This window comes from Gossypium hirsutum, chromosome D09, assembly GCF_007990345.1.
Source record: "Gossypium hirsutum isolate 1008001.06 chromosome D09, Gossypium_hirsutum_v2.1, whole genome shotgun sequence".
Classification (NCBI taxonomy): domain Eukaryota; kingdom Viridiplantae; phylum Streptophyta; class Magnoliopsida; order Malvales; family Malvaceae; genus Gossypium; species Gossypium hirsutum.
In genome coordinates, this window is record NC_053445.1 from 42355319 (window position 1) to 42373673 (window position 18355).

Consider the following 18355-nt stretch of genomic DNA (forward strand, 5'->3'; position numbering starts at 1 on the left):
AACTGGATTCGAAATTTTTTCGAATCGAGTCAAGTGGAATGAAATTCAAGTCGAACCGAATTGAGTAATATTATTCGAGTTAAATTAAAATTTAAACATGTTGAATTAAAATTTTATTGCAGTATAACTAATTTTATTTTAGACCAAATAAATTTGAAACGATATATATTTGAAAACTTTTTCAAAGCAAAATAAGAAGAAAAGAAGAAGAAGATACTTTAGTATGATAAACTTGAATCATTAATTAACTTATTTAGGTCCCAAAATTATTATATTAGAAAAGTTTTAAAATGTTAAATTTCTTTACATATTCTTTATTTTTTTTTTAATTTTATAATTTTTAAAAAATATAAATTTTGAAATTTTTACAAATATTTTGAATTTAAAAAATTATTTTAAATTTTTCTGTAACTTTTGTTGAGAGAGAGACCAATTTGCTTATTTTTAAAATTGGCAAGGACCAAACGGTATTTACTCCAATCTGTTATTTGAGTTATTCGAATTGTAAAATTCAACTCGGCTCAAACTCGAAATTCGAAATACTTATTCAATTAGACTTTAAAAAATCAAATAACTCAATTCGATTAACTCAAAATTTAAAATCTTTTTCTATTTTTTCGAATCAAATTAAGTTTTGCTCACCCCTAAAGTCTATTATAGGCTCAAGCTTTATTAGGCTCAGATCAACATGGGTGGGCTTTTGGGCTCGGGCCTAAAACTTGACAAGTGATTTATTTTGGGTCATGGTTAAGTGTGTGGTTGTGTGTGAGAAGTTCTGAGCTTAAATCATTTTCCTTGATTTTTTGCTATTTTTGCCCCAACCCCTAGCTTTGAACATTTTGTTTAAAAATTATTTTCGCTCAAATGATGTCAAGAATGAGTATGTTGATTCAGTGGTAAGACTTCATCTTACCTTAAGGTCTTGTCTTTGAATCTTTTACGTGCAAAGCAAAAATTATTTTTGGTTCTCCCTAAATATGTCGCTCATGTGGTTAGTGTTTGGGTTAATTAGCAAAAAAATCTGGTAGTTTAAGATTTTATTTTTAAACTTTATTTCATTTTATTTTTGAGAAATATTCTCCCCAGTCTCATGTTTCTCTCCCACTCCCTATCTCACGTTCAACTTCTCATTTTTTCAATCTTCCTATTGTGTTAGTTTTTTTTTTCTTTTGTTAATTTTCCCCTTTTCTCCGTTCCTCTTTTTTGTTTTCTATTTGTTTCGGTTGTCGTTTTTTTGTTTTTGTGCTGTCATTCTTGGTGCAATCGGTTGCATGGTATTTGAAAGAGATTGATCGTAATTAAATATTGGCCTATGTATTGTTTTTTTTATGATGATAAGGTTTAGTTAGTTTTCTCATGCACAATTGACATTTTAATGTACTATGAACCTCATTTGTTAATCGTGTTGTTTTCTATGTAAAGTTTGCAAGACGACTAATCCTTCAGCGATCTAAAATCTGTTGGAAGCTATTGTTAGTTTAAGGGTAAGTTATCGAACAACAATTAGGGGCTGTTGTGGTTGTTAGAACCGAATACCCTATTGTTTTGGGTAAAAATTTTAGGAAACAGGGGTCGTTTCCTTTTAATTGATTCTCGTTTCGTTTGCTAATTCACTAAGTAAATTTCAGCTTTAGGTGCTGGAATCCTCGCTATCGTGTTTGCATCGAAACACGACCAGACGTGCAACGAAAAACTTAAAAAAAGACAAATAACGCAAAGCCAAAATATAACACCCCAAACACAGCCTAGACATTATAGTCGAATCTGGGAGTGTTACGATGTAGGGTTTTGAAACTGACAATACTACGATAAAATCATGTTTAGTAATTTGATAAACCGTCCCAGTATTATAGCATATTCGTTTATACATATACATTATTGAAACTGATTTAAGTTGTTCTTTAAAATTAACCGTTTATTTTTAGATGGAGCGACCCGTGTGACCCTAGAAATTTTTTTAAAATTTTGAGCCCATATGCCAGTGTGAGCCCACATGTCCGTGTGAGCCCACATGCCCAGATTGGCCTTATCCGTGTGGCCCACACGACATGACCCAAAACCCACACGCCACACTGTCACACAGTCGTATCTCACACACAATCGACCACATGCCCGTGTGGCGTCAACAAACTCTATTTTTGACTTTTGTCGAAGTTTAATTTTTCATGTTAAGAGTACACACCTGATTCAGTTTTGATGCAAAACACTCCTGAGACCACCAGAACCTAAAATCGACATAACAAACTCCCAAAATCAGTTTTAATTCTCAATTAAACTAAACCCACGAAACCAACAATGGTTCAATTCAAGTGTTCATCACTTACCTACTACCCTGAACAATTCGACCACGATTCTGCAAGAGGAGAGTCTCGTTCTTCATGATTCATTGCTGCCAAAACCCAAAAATCAAACTATGAATAGTAACATCAACAAAGATTATCACAAATCGTTGCCACTAAAACGAGCAAGAACTCACCCCCTTCGCTTACCTAAACATACGGAGAGACCAAGGATTCGTATCACATCGATTTGGAACAAAAGATTTACAGAATAATAAAGAAAAAAAGAAGAAACTTCTGATAGGGAAGAGACACAGAAAAGAACGTCAGAGAGAAATGAGAGGAGAGAGAGAAAATTGGTTTTTTTAGAAAAACTGCAAAAATAAAAACAAAATCAAATAAATTCTAGCTCCCCACTAACAACTCAATCTCAACTACCCACTCACTCAAACTTTCAATCCCATCCAAACTCTCTCTCAACTAATCGAAACAAAAAAAAATCACCCATACTCACGATAGGATTTGAACACCAGACCTCCAACTAACTAACTCCTTACCACCCGAACTAGCAGGCTCATTCGAATATGAGTTTACAAACAATGTTACAAAAGCAGGCCCATTAGGGATAAGGCTAGGAATAAAAATAACAAAATTTTCTAAAAATGAAACTTGAACCTAAGATCTCTCAAACACACCTAGAACACTTAACCATTGAAGCAAATACACATTTATGCCAAAATTTCATAAAAACAGACAAATTATTCAGGGCATTACACAAAAAGTAAATTGTTGATGCAACGCAACTATGTGTGCCACACAAGCTGAGCTAGTTAGGCCATGTGCGCAACACGGGCTAGGCTAATTAGGCCATATGTGCCACAGAGATGTGTAAAGCCATTTTTCGTAAAATTTTGTTAAGATCGTATTTGAAGTACGATTCGAAATAGCTCAATTTGATTAACTCAAAATTCAAATTCGTGAAGTAGTGTTATTTCATGGAATTCAAACTCCTCAAGAAGTGACCTCGACAACACCAAAGCCAAATTTTCACATTTGAAGATCTCATCAATATTCATCGGCCTATGCTACCAAAGATCTCTACTGCCATTATCGTATTTGCCACTGTCGACCTCACCCACATGGATGATGTTGAACCTCTTTTCAACTATAATCTTTCAATATGCCCAAGAAAATCTTTGCTGATATGGAAGACTAGTTTAAACCGCAACCACAGAGCATAGTTCGAATAATCTTTGCCTCTAATACGACTCATTGTGCGAATAAGGTAAAAGAGTAATTTATTATACTCAAAAATCACATTAGGTTAAATTCTCAAGAAGTATTAGAGGGGTCACAAATAGTCCCGTTTAAAACCCAACTTCCTGGACAAAATTTACCTCTAATGTAATTTAATATCACAATATATCACTACAAATAACCCTACAAAATATTAAAATAATAAAGAACATTAAAATTTTGACGAGGTTAGACAAATTGTGCCTATATCCTCGTACAATACAATTATATTTCACTGCAAAACATACAAATGAAAATTACAAATAAGAAAAGAGGAAATTCACCCTATGAAGAAAATGACAAATTTTGGAATAATTACAAGGATGAAGAGACCACATTTATTTACAATAATACAAACAATCCACAAACTTGGATTTTTATATATGGTATCAACAGGTAATTGGACTTGACCATAATAAATAATTACAAAGGTGACATATTTCAATAACCGTTACAATTCCTCACTAAATTGATTGTATTTAAAGTCTCAATTACACTTTTTAATTTTTAAGGAAAAACAACAACTGGAGTAATTCATAAGTAACTATACCCGAATTTAATTTTTAAAAAATATTTTTTTATATAGGTTATAGAGATATTTTTTAAACATGAATATGTATGAATGTGTAACATAATTATTATAAAAAAATTTTATATTATAAATCTTAAAATATTATAGTATAAGAATATTTTATATATTTTATAAATTTATAACAAATTATTATACTGTTTAAATCTTACAAAATTTCTAAAGCTATAATAAAAAAATTATTATAAAAGATGATTTACATGTTACAAAAGTTTCTACTATATTAATTTATAAAATATTATAATCAAGTATGAATATATTATAAAAACAATATGCTTATTCATAAAAAATTTTATAGTGTTTTCAATATCAACATAAAAAAAAATTCTAAAATTATGACAAAAAATATCATCTATAATAAAAAATTCGGACAACTTACAAAATCTTTTTTTTTATGAAAATTATATTATTTTAACTTAATTTACATATTATAAAAAATATAACCTAAAAATGTGTTTTTCTTTCGTTATAACTAAAACTACAAATTATTTTAATTGTAAACTCAAATATTTTAAGATCAATACTAATTATGTTAAATAAAAAATATTTGTTGCACCATATACCATTTGTGAGAACAAACACGGTAAAGAGCTCAATAACTCTTTAAGTTAAAATATAGTTTCTAAAAATATATCTCATATTATCATGAACTTAATATAACATAAGAAAACAAAACTGTTTCATAGCTTCAATTATAAGTGGAATTAAAATTATTATAAAATATATAGATAGAAGGAATCGTCTAAATGACAAACTCGGTCAAAGACCAAAAAATGATAATAAGAACACAATATATATGATACTTAATTTTTTAATCGTACTATCATAACATTTTTAATTTTTATTACTTATTCTTATCATATTAATAATTAATATTTTTAAAAATTTGTATCTAGAAAATTATAATTCTCTACCTCTAATAATTGTATAACTTAAAATTTATTATTATAACATCTTAAATTCATAATAACTTTTAATTTTGCATCGTTGATAATTATATTAGTTTCATTTATTCCTAGAAAATTGTCATATCAATGGAGTTTTATCAAGTTAGAAATTAAATGTAAAAGAATCAATATGAAACTAGTAATTCTCGAAAGGCAACAATTGTACCCATCAGTGACATCATTTTAATTATGATGAAACAATAAGTTAATTCAAATTAATTTTATAGTTTTAAATTTTTTTTTTATATTTCCAATTGTAACGCAACAAAGTACAAGGTACGGGTTATACGTTTACATTTAGTCACCACTCACCAGTTATGTGCCATCTGCTTTTTCTCATGTCATAACTACAAGATGTCTTGAATATAAAAAGGTTCTCTAATTATTCCCAACTTTTATTGATTTATAGAACTGCCCTGGCTAACACTGAACATTACAACAGGACCAAACTTTTCTTTATATGGTACAACAGTACGAACTTGAAAAAGAAAAAAAGTAGAAGCAAACAAACAACAAACACAGACTCAAGGCAGTAGCAGAGCACAAAAAGTCGCTCCTTTCATTTAATAGGATCGATAATAAGGATCATCCTGGGTACCTCCGCGGGTGCTCCTTCTAGTCCCAGCATTGTTAGGCGCCGCACTTGGGAAGTCTTGGTTTCCCGTTGTACCGTAAGCACCCCCTGTATCTCCGCCAAACCCCATACTGCTGAGGTCATCTTGCCTGCCTGTATCATACCCACTACCTGCGGTGGGGTACCCACGGTTGTCATGTCCACCGGTACCGCCATAGCCACCAGTATCCCCTCTGTTGTACCCAGCTGTGGTGTAGCCAGTACCACCAATACCACCACCACCAGCATGGCCAGCCGTGGCGTTATGATGGCGGGCCTCTTGTTTCCTCAGCTCTGCATCTTCTTGTCTCTCTTCTTTCCTTTCCCTCGCCATCTCTTTCTCATTAGGGTCCCTTGTCTTCATTTGGTCCACCTAAACACATCATCCATTTCAATAAATTCTCAAAATACATATCAACAAATATAATGCCTTTAGTTGAAAGGGTAACGAAGATATTAACCTTTTCCTGCATGGAGGCCTTGGCCTTCTCCATGCCGGCCTTAGCAGAGGCAGCAGCATCCTTCATTGACTGCATCTTCAATTTTTAGTGAAAGGGTTTTTAGGGTATATTTGCTTGCTGATGAAGTTGATGCTCGAACTCCAAAATTCTTGCCATTAAATAGGACCCAAATGATAGTTGCTCAGCTGCCACGTATACAAGTAAATCTGACACGTATGCTCCTTGGATCATTGAACTGCTTACACGTTTCAGCCATATGGCAAACATGTAAGGCTTAGGATGTTTGTTTAAGTATTTTAATCAATTAGAGACAGGTAAATCCAAGACAAGATAAGATAAGGTGGCGACAAGAAGCCGGTATAGCTGCTGTCGGCTATGGATTGTTCACCGCATCCACGCAGAGCTTTGACATTTAGAAATACGTTTTACTATTTTTAGAATAAATATCACTTAACTTTCGGGTTAATTAGATAAAAAAGGTTGATTTAAAAGTTAATTATGGATTTAGATTTTTTTTGTCAAATTTAGAAAAATAAGTCGATTTTGGGGAAAGAAACATAAAATATGTCTAGTAGGAAACGTTTTTTGCTTCTAAAAAATTATTTTTTTGTGTTGAGTGTTGGAAATTTGAGGAGAAAGATTTATTTGTGTTTGTGTTTGAGGTAGGCATTATGATAATTTTAAGGTATGTTTGAGTTCACGGTAATGCAATTACGCTTGAAGACCCACACATTTCATCTACCGTGTGCAGATGAAACCATCACCTTAGAAGCTCATCACATTTCAACTCAAGCTCCTAGTTCATGATGGCTATACAGTCACAGGTTGAAGTATAGCTAGGGCTCTCAGTTGACGGTGGTTAAACGATCACAGGTTGAAGTATAACTCAGGCCTAAGTTGACGGTAGTTATGTGGTCATGGGTTCAAATTTCATGATATCAAAAGAGGATGCTTTATAAATCTCATATATAAGTTTGTGACCATCATAGGGAAAAACAAAGAGATTTTCCAGTATAATCAACTTATTATTTTTCTTCATCCCCACCAAAGGTAGTATCTTTAACCTCATTGTCCATAACCTGTGACAGTGTTGGGCGTAAGAAGACTTTCAGAGAGAGGAATGATTGTGACGGTGGAGAAAAAGCTGAAACTCGAGTCGTAACAGCAACTGCCGCCTCGACTCCCGTTTCAAACAATGATGTCTACTTTGATGGAGATGGAGAAAAAGAATAAGTTGATTATACTGGAAAGCCCCCTTTTCCCCGATGATTATGATCTCAAACTTATGTATGAGGTTTATAAAACATTCTCTTCCGATGGCAAGAAACTTGAACCCGTGACCGCATAACCATGGTCAACTGGAGCCCTAGTTATACTTGAATCTGTGATTGTATAACCACTGTCAATTGAGAGCCTGAGTTGCAATGCAACATCTTCTAAGGTAATGGTTCTATCCCCACAAGACAAATGAAATATGTAGATCTCCAAGCGTCATCGCATCACCGTGAACTCAAACATACCTTAAAACTATCACAATGTCTCCTTCAAACACAAACAGAGTTTTCTTTCCAAATCTCCAACACCTAGCACACAAAGAAAAAATAATTGGAAGGAAGAAAACGCTTATTGCAGGATGCATTTTCTTTTTCTTTCTCCAAAATCAGCCTATATCTCTAAATTTGAGAAAAAATGACCTAAATCCTTAATTAATTTTAGAAAATACTCTTTCTATAATATATAGATACATATATATTGGATATATGTGTATAGATATAAATCTTTTAGCACTTAGAATATATTAAAACTTGACAATGAATATGGGTTTCATTTAGAAGTGTTTATGGGTCTAGTTTTTTTTTTAAATAAAATCAAAATGCATTAAAAAGAGGATATGTGGTACACTAATCAAAGGTCTGAAAACACCAGTTGTCTAACAGATGTCAAGAGAGTATTGATAACCGAGGCGGTGCCTCGAGTTTGCCTAACAGTAAAAGAAAAATAAAAGAAATTGAAATGCCTCTGTTAAAGCCCTAAGCAAAAAAAAAAAAAACCTTAAGGAAGCCTAAATCCTATCATCAGTCAAAATCACATTTCCTCTTCTTTGCATCTATAGTTCTTGTAGTGGAGTATACTGGTTGTGCCTTTTCATCACTGTAAAAAATCTTATTGAAGCGCTCTACCAGATTTCTCCTAAATCTGAGTTCATCAGAGAGTGCTGAGGACAGACGTTTTTGTGTTGCATCCCTGGACTCAGACAAAAATGCCCTATTTTTACAGATTCTAGAGTCTTATTTGGTTGTTGACGATGATAGGTTCAATCTCCGTTGGTACTTCTTCAATCCAATGTAATGGGTTAGCCAGGTTGAATCCTCGAGTTGCAATGGCATGCGCTGCTTCATTTTTCTTTCGAGGGGTATATTCAAAGGATAAGGTAACAAAACTGAGTCTTTTTCTTTAGATTTCATTAATGATGTTGCCAATCACTGATCTATCCACAGAATCTGACTTAAGCTTTTTAATGACTATAAGGGCATCACCTTCAAAAACTAGATCTCGAAAGCCCATTTCTTCCCCAAATATGGCAGCCTGTAGATACACATTTGCTTCAGCAGTGGTCAGATCCCCTGTTCTTCCTAATGGGTAAGTACATGCTCCCATTACAAATCCTTCATGATTTCTTATAATAACTCCCGCAGTTACTGTCATGTCTTGTTGTGAAAACGCTGCTTCAAAATTGGCTTTGACCTGTTCTTCCTTGAGGGGTCTCCAAAATACCTCTCTTGGATTGATTCTGGTTTCTGTTGAGGAGTTTACTTGCTCTAACTCTCGTAAATAAGCTCTAATAAAATTAGCAACCTCTTGTACCCTTTTTCTTTTTTCCTTCGTGGTAAATTCTTTTTCTATTATACCATATTGCCCAAATAGAAATTGATATGGTTGCGCATACTTTAATATTATTCATGTGGAAGAAAGAGGCTGACCATTGTTTCCATGTGTGACTTGCACTTATGGGCGATGTGTCCAACCCAACTTCCTGCAAGACCTGTTTTTTGAATTCGCAATCTTGAAAAAGGTATTCCACTGTTTCTTCTTCAACTGAGTAGACTGGATATGCAACATCGTTCCTGAGTCTTCGAAGTTTAAGAGTACTGAGCGTCGGAAGAAAATTGTTGACAACTCTCCACAGATGTATTTTTATTTTACTTGGACTGTGTATTCGCCTGATTTGTTCCCTCGCCATATTAGAACATCCGGCTGCGTATTCACCTGATTTGTTCCCTCGCCATATTAGAACATCCAGCTGCATCCTGCTTACCAAAGGAATAGACAAAACTGCCTCCGCTTGATCCCTTTCGAGTAAGTTCCAGATTGCCTTGTAGTTCCATGAAAACGAGTCTTTATTGATTAGATCTGTTACTTTTGAATAGTTGATATTTATGTGTTGATGCTTTACTCTTCCATCATCAGGGTGATGTAACAGCCCAATATTCAATGGTGTCAAAAATAGTGGTTCGAGACCACTAAATCTAAAAAGTGAACTTGTAAATTTTATTATATAGTGTTTATGACTTGATTGTAAATTTAGAAAGGCTTATGAATTAGTGAATTATGCTTTAGAAATTTTTGTTAGATTAATTGGTTTTAAAAACGAGGTATCGATACCTCGATTATATAAACCGAGCAACCCATATTTTTATAAATATTTACAGAGTGTCATTAAGGTAGTATTAAAGTTTCGTTAGAAAATTTTATCGTTTCAATAGTTAATTAATTAAACTAAATTGAAAAAGGTACAAAACTTGCTAAAGTGATTAAATAGCATAAATGGTAAACAAAGGAGGACTTAAGGATAAATTATGCCTAAAATAAAGGCATGAGGCGGCATAAGCAGAAAAGAAAACAAAAATCATGTGATTAAAGGGTAAAATTGTAATTTTTGTGAAATTAACTTAAATAAATTGAATTCTAAACTTTTCGAGGCTATTCTTCTTCTAATTTTTAGTCCAAAAACGCCATTGAAGGTCTTCTAAGTTGGTTTTTCATATTTTTACATCATGTGAGTTCAATTCTTGCTCTTTTCTTGTAATTTTTATGTTTTTAAGACTTTTACAATTAGGTCCAACTATCTAATTCATTAGTTTTTAATTATATGGGTAATTTTGAAAGTTACCATTGATGAGTTCTAGATGTTTATGATGAATTAACATGGATTTGAAGTTTTAATTTTGTTATATGAAGATTTTATCAAGTAATTTCAGTAGAAAATGTTTTTAGAACCAAATTCTGAAAAAGATTAAATCTTAGGGTTTGGTATTAAAGTCCGTTTATTAAGGGCTGTGTAATAGCTTATACTATTTAGATAAAGTGTTAATTGAGAAAAATTATCTCATTTGATGAGTTAATTGGCGAGGGACTAAATTGCAAAAATAGTAAAAGTTAGGGTAATTGTGAAATTTAGAATTTTGAGGGGAATAAACTGTGAAGTGGACTGAAATTGAAATATATGCTAATGAATGAAAAATTTTATATTCTAGATCAAGAGCTCATAGATCAACGAGAAAAAGGGAAATTAGCCGATTAGTCTTTAAACTATTACCAATTTTACAATCCAACCCAGGTAAGTTCATATGGTTAAACTTTCATGATTATTTGTTAATTTAGGAATGGTATAATATATTTATTCATATTTTGTTGTTGAAATTAAGATTATTATAAAAGTATAAAAATTGAATTGAATGTTTAAAACGAGTAGAACGCAGGATTGAGTACGATCGTTCCCTGGCAAAGAATGAATTGACGGATAAGACCACGGTTGGACCATGGCAATGTTTAAATGTAAGACCATAGCTGAGCTTTAGCATTTTAATGAACAGACCATAACTGAGTTATGGCACATTGAACGTAAGACCATGGTTGGACCATGACAGTATAGATACATGTGTAAGACCATAGCTAGGCTATGGCATTCTGATGATAAGACCATAACTGGGTTATGGCACTACAAATGTAAGACCATGCCAGAGCCATGACAATGCATGTTAAAACCATAGTTGGACTATGGCACAAAAAGAACAATGTACTCATATCCGTAAGTCGTTCTTCGATTCAATAAGAAATGGTAAGAGACTTATGTGATTGAATTGAAAGATTTATAGATTATTATTGATATTGATATGAAGAAAATGTGTTTATTGATTATATTGTATTTGACAAGGAAAAATGTATGATTTATTTACAATTTAATTTATTATATTATATTAAGTTCGGTAAGATCAATGTTTAACCTATTAAACTTACTAAGCTTCATTAAGCTTACTCGTGTTGTTTAATGTTCATGTAGATTAACGTGTAGTCGTAAGATCGGATCAACACATCAAGCTACACTATCTAGTTTATTCCGGTAGTTTTTGCAATGTAAATTTTGGTTTATATGACATGTATAGGGTTGGTTTAGTAATGAAATGGTTTGAATTGTGGTTGTGAATATTAAATGTTTGTATGTATGTAATTAGTAGTAGAATTTAATAAATCAATGAAATGAGTTAAATAGGTAGGTATAAGTAAATGAAATATTTGTGATGTTATGTGATGTTGAGAATATGTTTTAACTTGTATTGATTGCTTGGTTGGGATATATTGGTGTATGTGAATGTTGAGTACAGGTTAATGTCAAAATGGGTGAGAAAAGTGGCATTAAAATGACCTATTTTTGTTCACACAGGCAGAGACTCGGGCATGTGACCCCTGCTTCTAAGAAAATTTTTAAAATTTTGGGAAAAATTCCCTGAGTAGCCGATTTAGTCTCGATTCATTTCTAAGGTGAATATTGGGCCTCGAAGGCCATCTGAGGGACAATATGAGTGTTATATGATTGACTTTTAATATGTGTAACGGAAATGTCCGTATTTAAATCGTAAAATTTGGTAATGCTCCATAACCCCGTTCCGGTAACGAATAAGGGTTAGGGGTGTTATAGGTGGGTAGCCAAGAGTCATTTCAGATGTTTGTTGATTCACCATTCCCTATCATTCAACCTGTTCCTTCTTCAAGTAAGCTTCGTGTGTTCCAAATGCTGCACCATGTAAAGGAGGGGTAAGCTCCTAACCTTGCATTTAAAAACTTATCACGCAAATAGTATTTTAATTTCATAACGTTCGTAAACAAATAGTTAGGTTGGGTGATTAGTCTTCATCCCTGTTTAGCCAAACAAGGTTGTATTAAACATTGTTAAATCCCTAAACCCCATACCTCCAAATGCTTTTGGACTACACATCACAGACCAACTACACCAATGAATGCCTTTATTAGCTTTTAAATTGCGCCACTAAAATTTATTCATCAAGTTTTCTAATTCTTTACAAAGCAATACTGGTAACTTAAAACACTGCATGGCGTAAATCGGAATTGCTTGTAAAATTGATTTAATAAAAACTTCTTTACCACCAAAGGATAAATTATAGATACTCCAATTCTTCGATTTTTGGATGATTCTTTCTTTTAGTTCTAGGAACACACCTTTCTTTCTCCGCCCTACCATTGTTGGTAAACCCATATATTTTTCTAGATTATTTGAAATTTGGACCCCCAAAACTCCCCCTATCTACCCTTTAGTGTTGTTTTGTACATTTTTGCTGAAGTAGATCAATGACTTCTCAAAATTCACTAGTTGTCCAAAAATACTTTCGTATTCATTAATTACTGCCTTTATTGACATTACGGCTTCCATTGTTGCTTTCCCAAATAAAATATTGTCATCAGCAAAGAAAATATGGGTGATAGCTAGCTCTCCTCTACCCATTTTAGCCCCTTCAATTTGTCTTTCCCTTTTAGCTTTGTTTAGGAGCTTAGAGAAGCCTTCTGCACATATGATAAATAAGTATGGGCTCAATGGATCACCTAGTCTGATTCCTCTTGTTGGCTTAAATTCTGCCCCTTAAATCCCATTAAGTACTACCGAGTATGACACTGTTCGTACGCACCTCATTATGATATCAATCCACATATTACAAAAGCCTAGCATTTTCATCACGTTTTCAAGGTAATTCTATTCCGCTCTATCATAGGCTTTGCTTATGTCCAATTTTAAAGCAAAATATCCTGCACCTTCTCTTTTCTTTTCTTTTCTTTTCTTTTTTGAAGGAATGTAATAATTCATAAGCTATCATTATGTCATTAGTTATTTGTCTTCCTGGGACAAAAGCACCTTGCGTTTCTTCAATACATAGTGTAGCACGCTTCGAAATCTGTTAACCACTACTTTTGAGATCAATTTGTATATGACATTACAAAGACTTATGGGTCTGAATTGTCCCAAATTTGTAATGGTTTGTACCTTTGGGATAAGCACAATATTGGTTTTGTTAACTTCCTCAAAATTCATCCCATTATTCAGTACTTGAAGGCAAAAATTAACAACGTCTTTTCCTATAAAATGCCAGAATTTTTGGTAGAAGAACACTGGGCATCCATATTTTCCTGATGCTTTTAGAGGTGCCATACTTTTTAAAGCTTCCACAACCTCTTCTTCCTTAAATTCTCTAATGAGTTCTTCATTTAGAGATTCTGTAATACACTGTTGGACTTTGCTTCTAAGCCTTTCACAGCTTTGTAGTGGATTGGAAGAGAATAGATATCGAAAAAAATTGGTTGCAAGTTTATTAATGACGTTGTCACCCTCCACCCATCCACCCCTTCCATCCTCCAAAGTCTTTATTGTATTTCTCTTTTTGTGTTGGGTTACAAAATTATGGAAGAAAATAGTGTTTCGATCCCCCATACTTAACCAATTAGCTCTTGCCCGTTGTTCCTAATGCAATTCTTTCTTGTCGGCTTCCATGTTGAGTGCTAGCTTAACTTCTGTTAATTCTGCCAAGATGTCATCATCTGGATCTTCTCTATTTAAATTAATAAGCCCCAATTTTAAATCCTCTCTGGTCTTTCATCTGGATCTACTACTAGATTTATCCCAGGTTTTCAATTTTAATTTCAGATCTTCTAATTTCTCTGGCAAATCCTTATCTCCCAAATCCCATCCTTGACTGATTACCTTTTCGAAATCGTTTTCCAACACCCAATTAGCATTGAATCTAAACAGGATTTTACTATTCTCAAATCTTCCTCTTCCATGCGTCACTATGTTAATAATTATGAGACAATAGTCGAAAATACTATGACACTTATGTTGAACTGAGAAATTCGAGAACCTTTCCCACCATAGTGGATTAGCCACCCCCTATCCAGTCTTTCACGAATGTTATTGCTTGGAAGTCTACCTTGTTCCCATGTAAACCATTGTCTTGAAAATCCTAAATCATCCAATTCACAATCTTCCAAAGCCTCCCTAAATGCCAACATTTTTCTTTCCTCCCTTAACCTACCCCCTCTTTTTTCAAACGAGAAAAGTATTTTATTAAAATCCCCCATAACAAGCCATGGCAACTGGTTGCTGCCTTTTAGTTGTCTAAGGAGGCTCCATGAATCTTTCCTTTTCTATTCAATTGGCGAGCCATAAAAACCTGTAAAACGCCAATATTACTCTCCACTATTTCCCAAAACTTCTATATCAATATGAGATTTAGAATAACTTCTCAATTTAACAAATACTCTTTCCTTCCAACTAAGAGAAAGTCCCCCTTTTGATCCTTCCGCACACACATCAATCCCGTTTGCATAGCCACATGTTTTTCTTATTGATTCCATTCTTCTTGAATTGACTTTTGTTTCAATCAGAAATAAAATTTGAGGCTGAAGTTGTTTCAAGCTATTTTTAGATGTTTTACTGTTTGTGACTGCCCCAGGCCACGAACATTCCAACTTAAAATTTTCATTGTGACCGGTTGGCCTGCTTATTAGCGGCCGCCGATATATCTTTATTGATTGAAGGACTTGAGTGGGCATTTTGATGCGTTCCTTCTATTTGTTGAATCCTCTGTTTTTTCTTTCCCTCAACAGGTTCGATTGGTATTTCCTCGAGAACCTCATTATCTTCAATTATCATATTATGCATTGCTTCAATTTCACACCTTCGGTTTGTAGTTTCATTAACCTTATTAATTCTATAACATCTTCTACTAAATTCCCTTTCTTTACGTTTTCCTCTAACATTGTTAAGTTCCTCTTCTCTTTGAGATCTCATCTGTCTCTTCTACGAATTTCGTCCAGATCCAATTCGTAAACCTGGGCCTAAAACTTTACCAAAGCTGAGCTCAACCCATATTTTAAACTAGTCTAAATTTTTTGCTCAATCCCATTTTTTGTATCAAATAGTTTTATTTAAACCCTCCCAAAATTTAAATGGATGTTTGAGTGGACTTTTGGACTTAGATGAGTAGCTCAACCCAATACAAATCTAGCTCCACCGCCAACTAAGGCAAAATCTTGGCTAGTTAAATGAAATAATTCTATATTTAGTTCCTCCTAAATATTAAAAAGTTAATTTAATTTTTTAACCATTTAACTAAGTTTTCATATAAATTAATAATTCAATTTAAAAAATTTTAATACAAAATTTTGAATAATGCATTTTTTATCGAGTTTTATAATTTCATATCGACTCCATAACATAAGGATGATGACTTCGCCTTTCACTTCATAATAGCAAGAGGATATTTAATGGAACTAAATTAAATAAAACATATTACGATACGATGCATAAAATTTGAATGTTTTTATGTATCTACATCCATCGTAATGATGATATTTCTTAAAAGACAAAGTAATTAATTTCCTTGAAGTTGATATGAGTATCAATTTGGATAAATTTCATCAAAATTTTTAAAGAATAAAGATTTTGATCTCTTGATATTAGAATGAAAATGATCAGAAATCGCCAAAGCTTTTGGTCAACTTGCTGCAGTTGGAAACCTAATGATTGATATTTTTTATTAATTTAAATTTTTTTTGTTAAATGATTGATATTGACTTTTAATTATTAATTTTGAGAGCATTTGTACTGTTTTCTATTATTAATTTTTTATCAACTTTAAATTTCTTGTTGAGTACCAGTCACTCAACAATCGAAAGCATTGTTTTAATGTTGGTGTTTGTTCTCAATATCCTCAAAGAGCTGTAGACTGTTTATAGAGGAATATCTTGTTTGGTGAAGATACGACACTGGAGAGAAATGTTAATATTGTGCATACCATCTAAGACTTCAAAACAACATACTTGCAAATATTATAAAATCAATCAATAATTCCTACAGCTAAATAAATATGTAATAAACAAAATCAATAAATTTTACATATCTGGCATAATAAATTTAAATTAAAAACCTACAGATAATTGTTATGTATTGGGTGCATTAAACTAAAACATCATTAGCATTTCCTTTACATAATAAAACTGCATATCTCGATCGATACATACAAACCAAATAATAAGAAAATCTTAATTGATTTAAAAAATATTCTATAAAATATAAATACGATTTTTTAAATAACATTTAATGAGTCTTTATAAATATTTTATTAATCTTTATAATAATTCTAAATAAGCTAATCCAGTTTTGGCGGGGGACCATTCAAGGTTTTCTTCATTACCTTGTTGAATCTCTCCCCCTCTAAAGTCTAAACAAATACACCAACTGTGTCCCCCATCTATTCTTTCAAACAAGGAGAATTTGATGATGAAGAAACGAACCAGAATGCCTCCTTCAACACCACTATCCGTTCACAAGGATTCACAAATAATATCAAAGGCAAAGCCCAAGATACGCATAATTCACTTATTTGCCCCACAGATCATTAAGACCGATGTGGCAAGCTTCAGACAACTGGTGCAGACACTCACTGGGAAACTTCCTCAAGAAAAGGGTTCCAAAGATCAGAAAATGGAGCTGAGAACTGGGTTGCTTGCAGGCTTGGAAACAATAGAAAGGGTGAAGGAAGAAGATGAAGGTATGTGGGGTAATACTGGGGAGAATTCAGGTGGTTTCTTGACTGGTTTTGGAGATTTGGATGGATTTATTCAAGAGTACCTGAATTTCCTTTGGACCCTTGTCATCTCATGCATGGATTTCATGAACCTCAACTTGCATAGATTGATTCTTTACTTTGTGTGTGCCAAGGGAAGGGGAAGGGATTGTCTAAGCCAACAATACTATTTTATTTTTTACTGGCTAGTTAACACAAATGAATGTCTGGATCATTAATGAAGATTATTATTATTATTATTATTATTATTATTATTATTTAAGATAGAGTTTTCACCTAATTATTATTATTATTATTACTTTCTGTCTCTCTAAGTTTATTATATTTGTGTAAATACAAGAGATTAAACTTATTTTCTGAGATAATTTCTTATTTTTGCGATGAAATTTCTTCTTATATATATTTTTCTTTATGCCAATTTTGGATGTAACACAACCAGTCTTCTCTTCATTTTAATTTAATTAATTAAAGAGATAGTTTGCTTCTGTTCATATGGAATGTGCAATCGCATTTTGTCTTAACCCGTTACTTTGGGAATAAAAAACGTGCAAAACCAAACCTGTTGTATGTTTTTTTTTTCTATTAATTGATAAATGTCTTGCTTTGCAAGTGTTCAATTTAATACATCATTTTATCCTTCAAAGTCTCCTCACATTAATATTGTAATTAGTGTAACATAATATTTTTTATTCCATTGAATATAATTAAAATATATTAATTTATTTAATAATTTAAATATTTTAATAAAATTAAAGCATTTTAATATATACAATATAATTATAGTTCATGTAATTAATACAAAGCAATATAAATTATAGTGCTAATAAAAAATCCTAATAATTATTAAAACTTTTGCAAAAATTATAAAAAATAATAATATATCTTCACTATTCAATTTTTATTTTTATTTTCTTTAACAATCAATAAACGGATGATAATCATTTTCAGATAATATATTAGTAATATAGACTATATTATAAAAATCATTATCGTTAAATTTTTATATATGAAATATTATTATATGAATAATTATAATTTACTACTTAATAACAAAACTAATACAATTTTGTTTTTCTTTTTATAATGGAAACACATTAAAAAATTTGAAAAGAAAAAACATTTAAGTTCGCAATTATATATATATATATTATAGGAAAACTATGAATAGATAAAATGCAATTCGTCCCTGCTCCCTAATTATTAGAAATGGGGGCATTTGATGATAGCTTCAAGGAA

At 32.3% G+C, this 18355-nt stretch overlaps 2 protein-coding genes and 1 long non-coding RNA gene across 9 annotated transcripts; 2 read left to right on the forward strand and 1 right to left on the reverse strand.

The window, feature by feature from the left end:
* Window positions 1-5485: 5485 nt before the first annotated feature.
* On the reverse strand, window positions 5486-6338 carry LOC107891257 (late embryogenesis abundant protein D-113-like). Its single transcript, XM_016815989.2, has 2 exons — window positions 6186-6338; window positions 5486-6097 (listed from the first exon to the last, which is right to left on the reverse strand). Exons 1-2 carry the CDS (start codon window positions 6258-6260, stop codon window positions 5675-5677), a joined length of 498 nt encoding a protein of 165 aa, XP_016671478.2. The 5' UTR covers window positions 6261-6338; the 3' UTR covers window positions 5486-5674.
* Window positions 6339-8095: 1757 nt separating this feature from the next.
* Window positions 8096-11765, forward strand: LOC107891256 (uncharacterized). 7 transcript variants are annotated; one of them, XR_001682164.2, is made up of 4 exons: window positions 8159-8616; window positions 8715-9542; window positions 10721-10803; window positions 11527-11765. It is a non-coding gene; the product is annotated as an uncharacterized lncRNA (long non-coding RNA). The 7 variants fall into 7 exon arrangements; XR_001682163.2 differs by lacking the exon at window positions 11527-11765 and adding an exon at window positions 10939-11357; XR_001682161.2 differs by lacking the exons at window positions 10721-10803; window positions 11527-11765 and adding an exon at window positions 9654-9802 and having other exon boundaries at window positions 8126-8616.
* A 4940-nt stretch (window positions 11766-16705) lies between these two features.
* On the forward strand, window positions 16706-17368 carry LOC107892886 (VQ motif-containing protein 17). The gene has a single exon (XM_041100728.1). The coding sequence runs from the start codon at window positions 16810-16812 to the stop codon at window positions 17335-17337; it is 528 nt and encodes a 175-aa protein (XP_040956662.1). The 5' UTR covers window positions 16706-16809; the 3' UTR covers window positions 17338-17368.
* The last annotated feature ends 987 nt before the right edge of the window (window positions 17369-18355 follow it).